General features: G+C 39.5%; 1 protein-coding gene across 4 annotated transcripts in view; it reads left to right on the top strand.

Moving 5' to 3' along the window:
• The window catches only part of LOC115223454 (geranylgeranyl pyrophosphate synthase), a 75,371-nt gene that overhangs the window by 41,895 nt on the left and 19,334 nt on the right, over positions 1-14,142 (top strand). For 2 of the 4 annotated variants that reach the window (XM_029794034.2, XM_036512549.1), the window contains exon 4: positions 11,557-11,625. In XM_029794034.2, the coding sequence (XP_029649894.1) occupies positions 11,557-11,625 (69 nt within the window). Of the gene's footprint in view, positions 1-4,698; positions 4,808-11,556; positions 11,626-14,142 lie in introns of all 4 variants that reach the window. The other 2 variants (XM_029794032.2, XM_029794033.2) reach the window with 2 other exon arrangements.

The following is a 14,142-nucleotide window of genomic DNA, read 5'->3' on the forward strand; positions in this document are numbered from 1 at the left end:
ATAATACCAAGTCTGTCCACCCAGGAACATGTCCTGTTGGACTGATGTTACCCATGTCTTCTCTGAGAAGACAAGTCTGCCCCTCGGGTCCACTTGCATCTCCCAGTATAAGGCTGAATGCAAAATAGAAAATGGGTCCCCTTCCATTGCTTTCGCCTTGGGAGCTTTGTCACCTTCCTTTGGGAATTTGATGCCATTTGGGTGGGTGGGGTGGCTGGTGTTTATTAGCTTTCACCCTTGCAGATCAGTCCACTTGGCAATTTCTAAAAGAACCTTGTCATATATCCATTTGTATCGGCCTTTTCTTAGTGCCCTAGGGCATCCTGTCAAAATGTAGTTCTGGGTCCCACACTGCTTGATGGATGGGTCTTTTTCTTTACCCCATATTTTAAGATTGTATGGTTTTGGCAAGAGGTCAGTGACAGTATGAAGGAAAAAGGATAATCTATTTTCCTGTATTGATGTATATATGTATAAAAGCACCATCCATTCGTGGCCGTTTGCCAGCTTTGTCTGGCACCTGTGCGGGTGGCACGTAAAAAGCACCCACTACACTCACGGAGTGGTTGGCGTTAGGAAGGGCATCCAGCCGTAGAAACACTGCCAGATCTGACTGGGCCTGATGAAGCCTTCTGGCTTCACAGACCCCAGTTGAACCGTCCAACCCATGCTAGCATGGAAAACGGATGCTAAATGATGATGATGATGATGTCTGTGTGTGTATGTGTGCACACACACATCTGTATGTTTGTGTGTGTCTGTGTTTGTTTATGAGTGTATTTGTGCATATATCTATATCTATATATTTATGTATATATATGTGTGTGCGTGTGTGTGTGTGTGTGTGTAAGAAATAATTAAGATTCCATTGAATTAGATATGTAAGTTGAGGCACCAAGTCAGTCTGGTATTATCTGCACTGCTAAAAGGTGGCGAGCTGGCAGAAACGTTAGCATGCCGGGCAAAATGCTTAGCGGTATTTCATCTGCCGCTACGTTCTGAGTTCAAATTCCGCCGAGGTCGACTTTGCCTTTCATCCTTTTGGGGTCGATTAAATAAGTACCAGTTACGCACTGGGGTCAATATAATCGACTTAATCCGCTTGTCTGTCCTTGTTTGTCCTCTCTGTGTTTAGCCCCTTGTGGGTAGTAAAGAAATATTTATTATCTGCACAGCTCGAAGTAAGTTGATTAAAATCAAAATAAGCAACCAGGATGTCATGGTATTAGTGCATTACGTCCTATGGTCTTATGCATCTGAAGATGGCAGTGTATTTCAAATGGACGTAATGATTGCATTGTTTGATTAAATGGACCTGCTTGAAGCAGCCGTAATGCATTAATACCTTGACATCCTTGTTACTTATTTGCTTTCTATGTATGTATGTATAATCACCATCTTTTGGCATGGTTTCTATGGCTGGATGCCCTTCCTAATACCAACCACTTTACGGAGTGCTGGGTGCCTTTTATGTAGCACTGGTATCAGTGCTTTATACATGGTGCCAGGATGGGTGGTTTTTATGTGGCAACAAACACCTGCAAGTTAGAGAGACAAAGATCTTTTAGCTGAGAGAAGGAGTGGAATCGAGAGACTAGAATATGATAGAGGGCCAGAGGTAGCTCTCTTGCTGTTGAAGAGATACTTGGCTCCCTCAGTTGGACAAGGAAGGAGAGAAAGGTGGAAGAGAGTGACAGAGAGAGAGAGAGAGAGACTGTAGTGAGAGAGAGAGAGAGAGGGCCTGCCCACAGGGAACAGTGAGAGTAGTATAAGTTGTACAGAGGGGGGAATGTTCCATAAGAATGTGAGGGGAGATGTTTAGAGATAGCAGAGAAAGCAAGTGATGTTGAGAGGAATGGGAAGTGGCCGGGAGGTGGAGTATGGTAGGCATGTGAGAGCATGGAGTGAGTGCAGATAGGCATGTGAGGGAGAATGGAGAGACCCCGCAGTGGGTGGTGGTGGGGTGTGGGAATTATGGGTCGGGTGGGAATAGTTTGATAGAGGACAGAACTGTGTGTATGTGAGGGGTGGGGGGCATGGTTGTAAAGGATATGCCTGCATGTATAGATAGCCATGTTTTTGCTTAGCTTGACATGTCTTCGCAAGCACAGCAAATTATCAGGATCCTTGGTCTCTTGTCATTATCTCCTCAGTCAGGCTCAATATCTGAAGGTCGTTTCTCACTCACCACTTCCGTCCCACATCTTCTTGGGTATCCCCCTTTCCACAGGTTCCGGGCCACAATTAGAGCTTGGCACTTTGTGTGTGTGTGTGTGTGTGTGTGGTGTGTGTGTGTGTGTGTGTGTGTATGTATATAGATTGATAGATAGATAGAGAAACAGATAGATAGATAGACAGATAGACAGGTATATAGATAAAAAGATATATATAGAGAGATAGATAGATAGATAGATAGATAGATATAGATAGATAGACAGATAGGAAGGTAGGTAGATAAAAAGATATATATATATAGAGATAGATAGATAGATAGATAGATAGATACATACACACACATATATATATATATATATATATATATATATACATACAGACATACATACATACATACATACATACATACATACATATACATACATACACAGGAGGTCAGCTGAAAGTTCATAGGTTGACTAAGATACTCTGGTGGAATGTGATTAAATGATATCTATTTTTCAACACAGTTCCCCTTGCGGTCCATTGGTGTTGCAGTGCTTTTGGTGAAGATTTAATCCTGTTGATGTGAAGAGTCATCAACAGCAGATATGATGTCATCATCACTGCGATACTGATTCTGAGCCAAGTGTTTTGTCATGTTGGGGAGCAGATGACAGTCAGATGGAGCCAGATGAAGAGAGTAGTGACGAGGATCAACCAGTTCAAAGACACAGTCATGGATAGCAGTCATTAAAACCAAGGACTTCTTGTGTGCTGGAGCATTGTCCTGATGAAACAAGCCCCACTCTTTTCGTCAGATTTCTTGAGCATTTGTCTTGATAGCCTTTTGTAACCCCCTCAGCAATTTAGAATGATACTATCCATTGTCTGTGTTGGTGGCACGTAAAAACCACCAACTGATCGTGGCCATTTGCCAGCCTCCCCTGGCACCTGTGCTGGTGGCATGTAAAAAGCACCAACTGATTGTGGCCACTGCCAGCCTCCCCTGGCACCTGTGCCGGTGGCACGTAAAAAGCACCAACTGATTGTGGCCACTGCCAGCCTCCTCTGGCCCCTGTGCAGGTGGCACATAAAAAGTACCCACTACACTCACGGAGTGGTTGGCGTTACGAAGGGCATCCAGCTGTAGAAACACTGCCAGATCAGACTGAAGCCTGGTGCAGCCTCCTGGCTTCCCAGACCCCGGTCGAACCGTCCAACCTGTGCTAGCACGGAAAACGGACATTAAACGATGATGATGATGATGATGATTGGTGGTGTGGTCCTTTTGAAGATAGTCAATAAACACAATGCTTTTTGCATTCCAGAAGACTGAAGCCCTCATCTTCTTTGCTGATGAAAAAACCTTGGCCTTTTTTGGAGCAGGGGAGGATGGTTGTTTGCTTTGCATGGGTTGTCTCTTTGTCTCTTGTTCCAAGTGATGAACCCAACCAACACTCATCCTAAGTTAGGAAACTTTCAAGGAAACTAGCTGGATCTGCATCAAACAATGTCAGCTTTCTCTGTGATGTGATCAACCTGGTGTGCTTTTAATGAGGTGTTAGAAGCACCATTGATTGTCAAGTGATGGTGACAGTGGGGCACAAACATGAAGCACACATAGTGTAAAAGCCTTGTAGTATGCTATGCAAAGCTTCTCCACAGTTATTGGCCATCAAATGTCATCATACAGTGGGAATATTCCTGTCACTGGATATACTTCTCAAATACCAAAGTATCTGTAGAGTTTATACGAAGGGATAACTTAGAGAAAATGGATCGAACGAAGCACATGAAACCATCTCTCCTTATCGTTTTACCACATCATTATCTCTAAATGCTTAATTTCAGCTTTATTTTGTTTAATTTTAGTTCTTATTTTACTCTTTTTACTCTTTTACTTGTTTCAGTCATTTGACTGCGACCATGCTGGAGTGCACCGCCTTTAATCGAGCAACTCGACCACGGGACTTATTCTTTTGTAAGCCCAGTACTTATTCTATCGGTCTCTTTTGCCGAACCGCTAAGTAACGGGGACATAAACACACCAGCATCGGTTGTCAAGCAATGCTAGGGGGACAAACACAGACACACAAACACACGCATATATATATATATATATATATATATATATACATATATATATATATATATACGACGAGCTTCTTTCAGTTTCCGTCTACCAAATCCACTCACAAGGCTTTGGTCGGCCCGAGGCTATAGTAGAAGACACTTGCCCAAGGTGCCACGCAGTGGGACTGAACCCGGAACCATGTGGTTGGTTGACAAGCTACTTACCACACAGCCACTCCTGTGCCTGTTTTGTTTTTTTTTCTTCCTAATAATCTGACAGTGAACACAGATTTGTATTTTTTAATTTACTGGGCAAGGGGTATTTTTTTTTGTTTTTGTTTCTTTATTTTCAGCAAATGTAGACTGAGATTTAGGGGTCCCTGATGGACGGACAGACAGAATTTGACGTTTATTATAATAGATTTATTTATTTTTATTTCTGTTTTATTTATATTTTGTGAACAATAGAATTGTTGGTTCCAGGTTTGTAACACACCAATCACTGGTTCACTACATTTTCAATGGCAAGTGTGGAAAGGGGATGTCTGTGCAACATGGGCAGAATAAACACCACAAGGTACATTTTGTCTGAATGCTTTGGTTTATTATTGGTTTTCTTTCCAATGGCTACATTATTTTACCAATGAATATTGGTGACAGATTTACACAATAAGAAAGCATGCATACACATACAAATGCGTGTATGTGTGTACATATGTGTATGTATGTGTGTGTGTATATATATATATGTGTGTGTGTGTGTATATATATATATATATATATATAAGAAGTAATTAAGATTCAGTTGAATTAGGTACTTAAGTTGAAGCACCAAGTCAGTCCGGTATTATCTGCACAGCTTGAAGTAAGGTGAATAAAATCAAAATAAGCAACAGGATATCAAGTAGTAATGCAGTATGACCGTTTTAAGTGGCTCCATTTCATTGAACAATGCAATCATTACATCAATTTGAATACAGTGCTATCTTCAGCTGCACAAAAAAATATGTGGAACTTCAACAGGTAGGCTACATTAATATAATTTTTCTTAAATATTTCAACAGAGGAAGAAGATGTATAAATTCATGTTGTCACTATTGTTGCAAGAATGGCTAAGAAAAACAGACTACAATTTCTTAGAATAGCATGGAGCATAGTGGGGTCATAGGGTTGTATGTAATTCATTTCCAATTTATTTATCTCTTTATCATCTACTAAAATCTGAGACTAGAAGACTGTATATTTAGAATAAAGAGCAAAAGGGAGTTGTCTGCTCATGACTAGCTATTAGTCATAAATATTGTCATAGGTATTCCTTTACCCACAAGAGAAAAAAAAAAGCTTTAGAAAGAGTCAATTAGATAGAAATAACTATCTATAAAAAAAAGAGGTAGGGTAAGGATCGACATTAATTCATGATGTTAATTACCAGTTAAAGGGGCAAGACACTATGAAACTTAAGATACTATAATGAGATACAGAAAAAAATATTAGGGGCTCAATGGATGAACGTTTTTAAGCGATATTATTGTTGTATAAAAATGAAATAAAATTTTTTAAAATTCAAGAAAATGATATAACCAAAATAGCTAAAAGGTGTGTATGTATCAATTATAAACATTAAAAGGAAGATTACTATTATGTAGAACCTCTTCTTTATTTAATTAATTAATTATTTGGCGGTTTCTATAAAATAACAATTTATAAAGGATAAGAGGTTAATAAGGTAAGCATACCAAAATAAGAAAACAAAATAATAAGAAGAATTTATACAAAAATAATCAGAAAATTTATGTTCCTAACACCAACTGAATGATAACTAAGTTATTTTACTAAATTCTTTGTAATATTTAAAGTAATTGAAAGAAACACAGAGCATCTCAAAATAAATACAGTAACTAAAGGGTTAAACCAGTATTGACAATACTAATATTATTATTACTAATTCCTCTTACTAATTTTATATTCTTTCTATTAAACCTGGCTATGATGGTACCTATATTCGGGAGGGTAGAATATGAAATTCTGATTTGTTTTACAGGAAAATATTCTATTATATCTATGGGATTCAGGGAAGCTTTTATCTAAAATTGCCATAAATTTCTTATATATACTGGTGGATATAGCTCAGTTGAAGGGAACATTATACCAGACTATATTGCTATTTCAGGGCCTCTTATGTATATGAGGGTGGAATCTATCTACTCTTCTTCTGCTTTCTAAACTCACTATTGGTATTTATCTTACCATTAGAGGATGGAATAGTCCACTCAATCGTTTCACTACAATTATTATCACGTGATCACGTGACCGACCAGACCATCAGATGTTGTTACATATCGCTGGTCACAATGCGTTTGCATTGTTTTAGCCTTCGAATGACGCCACCCCGCTGGCTAAGAGAGCAGGCCAACAGAAGAAAGAGTGGGAAAGTGGTGAAAGAGTACAGCAGGGATCACCACCCCCTGCCGGAGCCTCGTGGAGCTTTTTAGGTGTTTTCGTTCAATAAACACTCACAACGCCCGGCCTGGGAATCGAAACCGCGATCCTACGACCGCGAGTTCAGTGCCCTAACCACTGGGCCATTGCGCCTCCACACAATTATTATATAAACTATAAATCTTACTGGTCTTAGACTCTAATTTCCTATTGTTACTTATCTTATTTTTTGAATTAATAGGTTTGTTGGATGCTTTCACAGTAGGTCTGTTTTCCTGACTAAGTGGGTCTGCGACAAGCATCGGCAACCTACCCGACCCGTCTTGGAGTGGGGCAGAGGTGCCAAGTGTGAGTGGGTGAGTTAGGGAGGTATGACGAAAGAGAAAGTTCACCTCGGCAGAATCTGAACTCAAACCACAAAGAGCAGGACTGCAGAGAGGTGTTTGTGGTTAATGGCTGTGACTAACGTGATTGATATCTTTGATATCAGTCATATTAGCTGATGTCAAAGATATCAGCTAATATCAAGGATATCAGTTAATATCAAATATATCAGCTATGTGTGACAGAGAAATAGTGTTGTTATAGCATTGTGATATGTTGTGGATGTTTCTGGATAGAGTTGGAGAGATAGTGTTGTTAGGATGGCATTGTAGTTGTGTTGTGGGGTGTTGTAGATGTGTTTGGATTGAAGGTGGCGAGCTGGCAGAAATGTTAGCATGCTGGACGAAATGCTTAGCAGTATATCGTCTGCCGCTATGTTCTGAGTTCAAATTCCGCCGAGGTCGACTTTGCCTTTCATCCTTTCGGGGTCGATAAATTAAGTACCAGTTACGCACTGGGGTCGATGAAGTCGACTTAATCCGTTTGTCTGTCCTTGTTTGTCCTCTCTGTGTTTAGCCCCTTGTGGGTAGTAAAGAAATAAGTATTTCGTCTGCCGTTACGTTCTGAGTTCAAATTCCGCCGAGGTCGACTTTGCCTTTCATCCTTTCGGGGTCGATTAAATAAGTACCAGTTACGCACTGGGGTCGATGTAATCGACTTAATCCGTTTGTCTGTCCTTGTTTGTCCTCTCTGTGTTTAGCCCCTTGTGGGTAATAAAGAAATAGGTATTGTAGTTGTGTTGTGGGGTGTTGTAAATGTGTTTGGATTGAAAGAGATAGTGTTATTAGGATGGTGCTGTAGATATGTCAGGACTGAGTTGGAGAGATGGTGTTGTAATAGTGTTGGGGGACATTGTAGATGTATCTGTTTATACGCAGTATCCATGGTCACACAAGATACTGAAAAATGTCATGTCCACCTTACAAGATCTGATTAATCATTCTATTGGTTACCTTAACTCCTTGGATGTGACAGGGCTTACTCAAAGACAATGGCAACAATAAAATAGTGATAGACATACAAAACATCTGTAGCTTGTCTGTTAGTAGAATTAGAATTAGCTTCTGAAATACTAATTGTCCTTGGCCTAGTTGTTAATTATGTAGTATTAAGCTGCTGCTGGTAATTATTGTTGTTGTTGTTGCTGTTGAATAACATTGCATACAGAAAGGTCCTAATTGAAAAGAATGAGAGAAAGGAAAAAACATGTTTTTTTTTTTTATTAGCTTTTGTGTTTGGCCAACCCGTTGTGGCTTGGGAATATATGTAGTGGTGGTGGTGGTGGTGGTGGTGGTGGTGGTGGTGGTGATATTGGTAGTAGTAGCAACAACAAAAGTAGTAGTAGTAGTAATAGTAGTAGTGGTCATAGTAGTAGTAGCAACAGCTGTAGCAGCAGCAACAAAAGTAGTGGTAGTTGTAGTAATAGCAGCAGCAGCATCAGTAGTAGTAGTAGTAGTAGTAGCTGCAGCAGCAAAAGTTATAGTAGTAGTAGTAGTAGTAGTAGTAGCAGCTGCAGCAGCAAAAGTTATAGTAGTAGTAGCTGCAGCAGCAAAAGTTATAGTAGTAGTAGTAGTAGTAGCAGTAGCAGCTGCAGCAGCAAAAGTTATAGTAGTAGTAGTAGTAGTAGTAGCAGTAGCAGCTGCAGCAGCAAAAGTTATAGTAGTAGTAGTAATAGTAGTAGTAGTAGTAGCTGCAGCAGCAAAAGTTATAGTAGTAGTAGTAGTAGTAGTAGCAGCTGCAGCAGCAAAAGTTATAGTAATAGTAGTAGTAGTAGTATAGTAGTAGTAGTAGTAGTAGTATAACCCCACCATTATTTTCAAGCATGTTTTGTTTCACGAGGGTCAGTCCATGATTCTGAAAAACTATGAAAACATTTCTAATAAAAAAACTCTGCCTCGTTTGCTATTTTGTGTTAATGTGTCTTTGCTCGTTATTATTATTATTATTATTATTATTATTATTGTTGTTGGTGTTAGGGTCTTTGATAAAAATAGCAGAGTGGCAGAAAGAACAGAACAATGGATTAAAAACCCTAATAACTTTTATCTCAGTATTCTGAGTTCAAATCTTGCCAAGGTAGACTTAGCTGTTCAACCCTCAATAACTTTTATCTCAGTATTCTGAGTTCAAATCTTGCCAAGGTAGACTAGCTGTTCAACCCTCAATAACTTTTATCTCAGTATTCTGAGTTCAAATCTTGCCAAGGTAGACTTAGCTGTTCAACCCTCAATAACTTTTATCTCAGTATTCTGAGTTCAAATCTTGCCAAGGTAGACTTAGCTGTTCAACCCTCAATAACTTTTATCTCAGTATTCTGAGTTCAAATCTTGCCAAGGTAGACTTAGCTGTTCAACCTCAATAACTTTTATCTCAGTATTCTGAGTTCAAATCTTGCCAAGGTAGACTTAGCTGTTCAACCCTCAATAACTTTTATCTCAGTATTCTGAGTTCAAATCTTGCCAAGGTAGACTTAGCTGTTCAACCCTCAATAACTTTTATCTCAGTATTCTGAGTTCAAATCTTGCCAAGGTAGACTTAGCTGTTCAACCCTCAATAACTTTTATCTCAGTATTCTGAGTTCAAATCTTGCCAAGGTAGACTTAGCTGTTCAACCCTCAATAACTTTTATCTCAGTATTCTGAGTTCAAATCTTGCAAGGTAGACTTAGCTGTTCAACCCTCAATAACTTTTATCTCAGTATTCTGAGTTCAAATCTTGCCAAGGTAGACTTAGCTGTTCAACCCTCAATAACTTTTATCTCAGTATTCTGAGTTCAAATCTTGCCAAGGTAGACTTAGCTGTTCAACCCTCAATAACTTCCAGGCATTATGAAACTAAAGTTGGCGCAATTCTTTCTTTAATTTTACTTGTTTCACTCATTACACTTTGGCCATGTTCGAGTGTCACCTTAAAAGCCTTTTATCAATAAAATCAACTTTAGTATTCATTTTGGTTTGGTACTTATTCTATCAATCTCTTTTTTGCTGAACAGCTTAATTTACAAGGATGTAAGATTGTTCTCATAAACTAAAGAAGGTCTGGATCTCCAAATTGTCCAGGCACAAGAGTGGCTGTGTGGTAAGTAGCTTGCTTACGAACCACATAGTTCTGCGTGGCACCTTGGGAAAGTGTCTTCTACTATAGCCTTGGGCTGACCAAAGCCTTGTGAGTGGATTTGGTATATGGAAACTGAAAGAAGCCCGTCATGTATATGGGTATGTGTGTTTGTGTGTCTGTGTTTGTCTCCCCAACATCGCTTGACAACCGATGCTGGTGTATTTATGTCCCCGTAACTTAGCGGTTTGGCAAAAGAGACCGATAGAATAAGTACTAGGCTTACAAATACTAAGTCCTGGGGTTGATTTGCTTGACTAAAGGCGGTGCTCCATCATGGCCGCAGTCAAATGACTGAAACAAGTAAAAGAGTAAAAGAGGTGAATCAAAATGAAGCCGTTCACTGCAACTGTTGAATCAGTGCTGCTACATGGGAGTGAAACATGGACACTGACAAAGAAATTATCAAACGGGATAAATGGATTCTACACAAGGACACTACGAATGGCCCCAAATGTGAAATGGCAGCAACATATGACAAATGAATGCCTTTATGGAAACCTGCTGAAAGTTAGCAAGAAAATCAGGCAGAGATGGGTGTGATCATCTGGTCACTGCATGTCCCACCCTGGGCTGGAAGCATGCAAATTAGTCTTGTGGAACCCACTTCATGGTGATGTAAAAAGAGGAAAATGCTGTCACACTTTCATCAACAACTTGATTGCAGACACTGTTCTGGAATGTATCCAGGACCTTGAGGCAGTGATGATGGTCTGAGGGGTGTAGCCTGTGGACTTGGTTGCTGCAGCCTGGGTTGGAACCTGGTCGTAGTAGCAGTAGCAGTAGCAGTAGCAGCAGCAGCCATTCAAGAATTTGGGATCTGGAGATCTCCATTTCCAGCGACTTCGAGGGCCATCTCCCAGTGGTGTCGGGCGTCAACGAAGAGCCCTCGACTACAACAAGACGACCAAAGTTTTTTTTTTATCCAAGGTCTGGGGTCTCCCGCCCCTAAGCCCTAGACCATCACCTAATCACCCTTACCCGTCTTGTTGCTTAACAACAACAACAGCAGCAACAGCAGCAGCAGTAGTAGTAGTAGTGTGTATGTGCCTTTGTCTTGACATTGTGTGATGGCTGTAAACAAGCATCACCATTATACCAGTAGAATTGTTTGTTTCCAGTGTTCATTAAAAATCATGTTTGGCCATGGAGAAATATTTCTTTGCTTAGAAACAAGAGTTGATGGCAGGAAGGGCATCTGGCTTTAGAAAATCTGCTTCAACAGTTTCCTTCTGACCCATGCAAGCATGGAAAAAGTGGATGTTAAAAAAATTAATGATTACTTATTTATTTATTTATTTATTTATTTATTATTTAATTATTCAGTTATTGTTTTGATTGAAAAAAATTTAACTTAAATGAAATAAACTGTTTTTTTTTAAATTTCAGATTTTACTGGAACCCTATAATTACATTTCTCAGATTCCTGGGAAGCAGTTCCGTACACGACTCACGCAAGTAAGTCTTAAGACCCTCATCAACTCCTCCCCCCTCTATACCGCAAGTTATGAAATTTTTGCCATTTGTAAAAAGGCTGCCTATATTTGTTGTGCAGTTCATTTTCTTCCCATGATAACTATCTGCCTTTCAAACTACGCCTACTCATTCAAACCTTGATTGCATCAGACACAGTTGCTAAACCGTCTTGTTGACATTACCAGCCTGAAAAATAGTGAAATATATTCACTATTTTGGTCAGGAAACCTTGAATAAACTGAATTCCACAAGGCTTTTTATGTGCTTCTTATAATATACACACATACATAAACAGGAGTGGCTGTGTGGTAAGTAGCTTGCTTACCAACCACATGGTTTTGGGTTCAGTCCCACTTCGTGGCACCTTCGGTAAGTGTCTTCTTCTATAGCCTCGGGCCAACCAAAGCCTTGTGAGTGGATTTGGTAGATGGAAACTGAAAGAAGCCCGTCGTATATATATGTGTGTGTGTGTGTTTCCCAACATCGCTTCACAACCGATGCTGGTGTGTTTACGTCCCTGTAACTTAGCGGTTTGGCAAAAGAGACTGATAGAATAAGTACTAGGCTTCCAAAGAATAAGTCCTAAGGTCGACTTGCTCGACTAAAGGCGGTGCTCCAGCATGGCCTCAGTCAAATGACTGAAACAAGTAAAAGAGTAATATATATATATATATATTAGCCTTCAGGCTAAAACATTTTTAAGGATTTAAGGATATATATATATATAAATATTTGTATATGCAAAAATGGCCACTTTGCCCAATCTCCTCATACCATTCCTCACCCCACCCCCATTATCTCTCTCATTACAGCTGTTCCTTGGCACCAATTTTTTTCTCACCACCCAGACCCATTTTACTTGTTAGCCATTCTTCATCCATTAACATTTTTCTCTCCACCCACATGTTACATTGATCATCTGCTATGCCTATGCCACTCATTAGAAATAATCCTAATGATTCCCAAATCAACTCTCCCTTCATCCAATACCCTTTAAGCAGAGGCAGCGCCTGTTATTACATTGTTTGTGCATGTGTGTGTGTGGGGGGTAAGTGTTAAATGATGGGAGATGCTAATATTGCCATCTGCCAGAAATTTCACATGGTATTGGATAAATACTTTCACTTGTTATCAAAAGTGGTGTATCTTGCTTTCTTCTGTTTTCAGTAGTAGATAACTTAAATATTTACTAATTAAGACTGCTGTTATTAATGAATAATTAGCCAATGTATTGAGGTGGTTGGGATACACATATATAACCATATGTACATTTATCAACATACATATTTATATATGTTTCTTTATTACCCACAAGGGGCTACACATAGAGGGGACAAACAAGGACAGATAAACGAATTAAGTCGATTACATCGACCCCAGTGCGTAACTGGTACTTAATTTATCGACCCCGAAAGGATGAAAGGCAAAGTCGACCTCGGCGGAATTTGAACTCAGAACGTAACGACAGACGAAATATGGCTACGCATTTCACCCGGCGTGCTAATGGTTCTGCCAGCTCGCCGCCTTGTATGTATATAATATGTATATAAATATACATATTTATATATGTGTATGTGACGGAGTCTCCCGTCAGGTTTGACGCACGAGGCTCCAACAACCTATACTTCCTTTGTCAGTCAAAATGCTTCTGTCAAATGTGACATTTGAGTGCTGCCAATGATTTGCAAAGAAGCCTGCAGATGTTGCAAGCACGAAGATTACAGGTCAGTGCAGGTGGTATATTTGCACCTGCTTCTCTCTTTCGCTTTGCACTTCTTAGCCTGTTAACGCTGGTTGACAGAAAGTCTCTTATACCATTTCAACACGACGATCTCCATTTCGTTTGCCCCAAAGCTGTTTTCTCAAAGGTGTTGGCCATGCTGGGGCATCACCTTGAAGAATTTTAAGCCGAATGAATCGACCCCAGTACATTTTGTTTTAAGCCTGGTACTTATTCTCTTGATCTCTTTTGCTGAACTACTAAGTTACAGGGAAGGAAACACACCAGTTGTCAGTTGGTGGTGGGAAGATATAGTGTGTGTGTGTACACCTACACGCACTCACAAGACAAGGTATAAATAATGATAATTACATATTTTTCCTTTATTAAAGTAAATTTGGCTTACAGTTGTTTCCTGTAGTCATTATAGGTACATTACTGATAGGTTTTACTCAGTTGGTCTATTGATCTGGTTATAATGTCGGTTGTCAAGCAACGGTAGGGGTACAAACACAGACAAACAAATACATACATACACACATACATACATACATACACACATACATACATACATACACACATACATACATACATATTAATCAACCGAAATTGCGAGGATGATCTGGTTCTTGGCTGAGGATAGAAAACTTCGAATGACCCCTCCTTGTTTTTTTGTATCATCTATCTGGATGTTTTGTTGTCCCTTTTTGTATCACCTAGTTGTCTGGATGTTTTGCATTCTTGTCCCATTTTGTATTTTATATATATATATATAGCGG

This window comes from Octopus sinensis, linkage group LG23 (genome assembly GCF_006345805.1).
Source record: "Octopus sinensis linkage group LG23, ASM634580v1, whole genome shotgun sequence".
Classification (NCBI taxonomy): domain Eukaryota; kingdom Metazoa; phylum Mollusca; class Cephalopoda; order Octopoda; family Octopodidae; genus Octopus; species Octopus sinensis.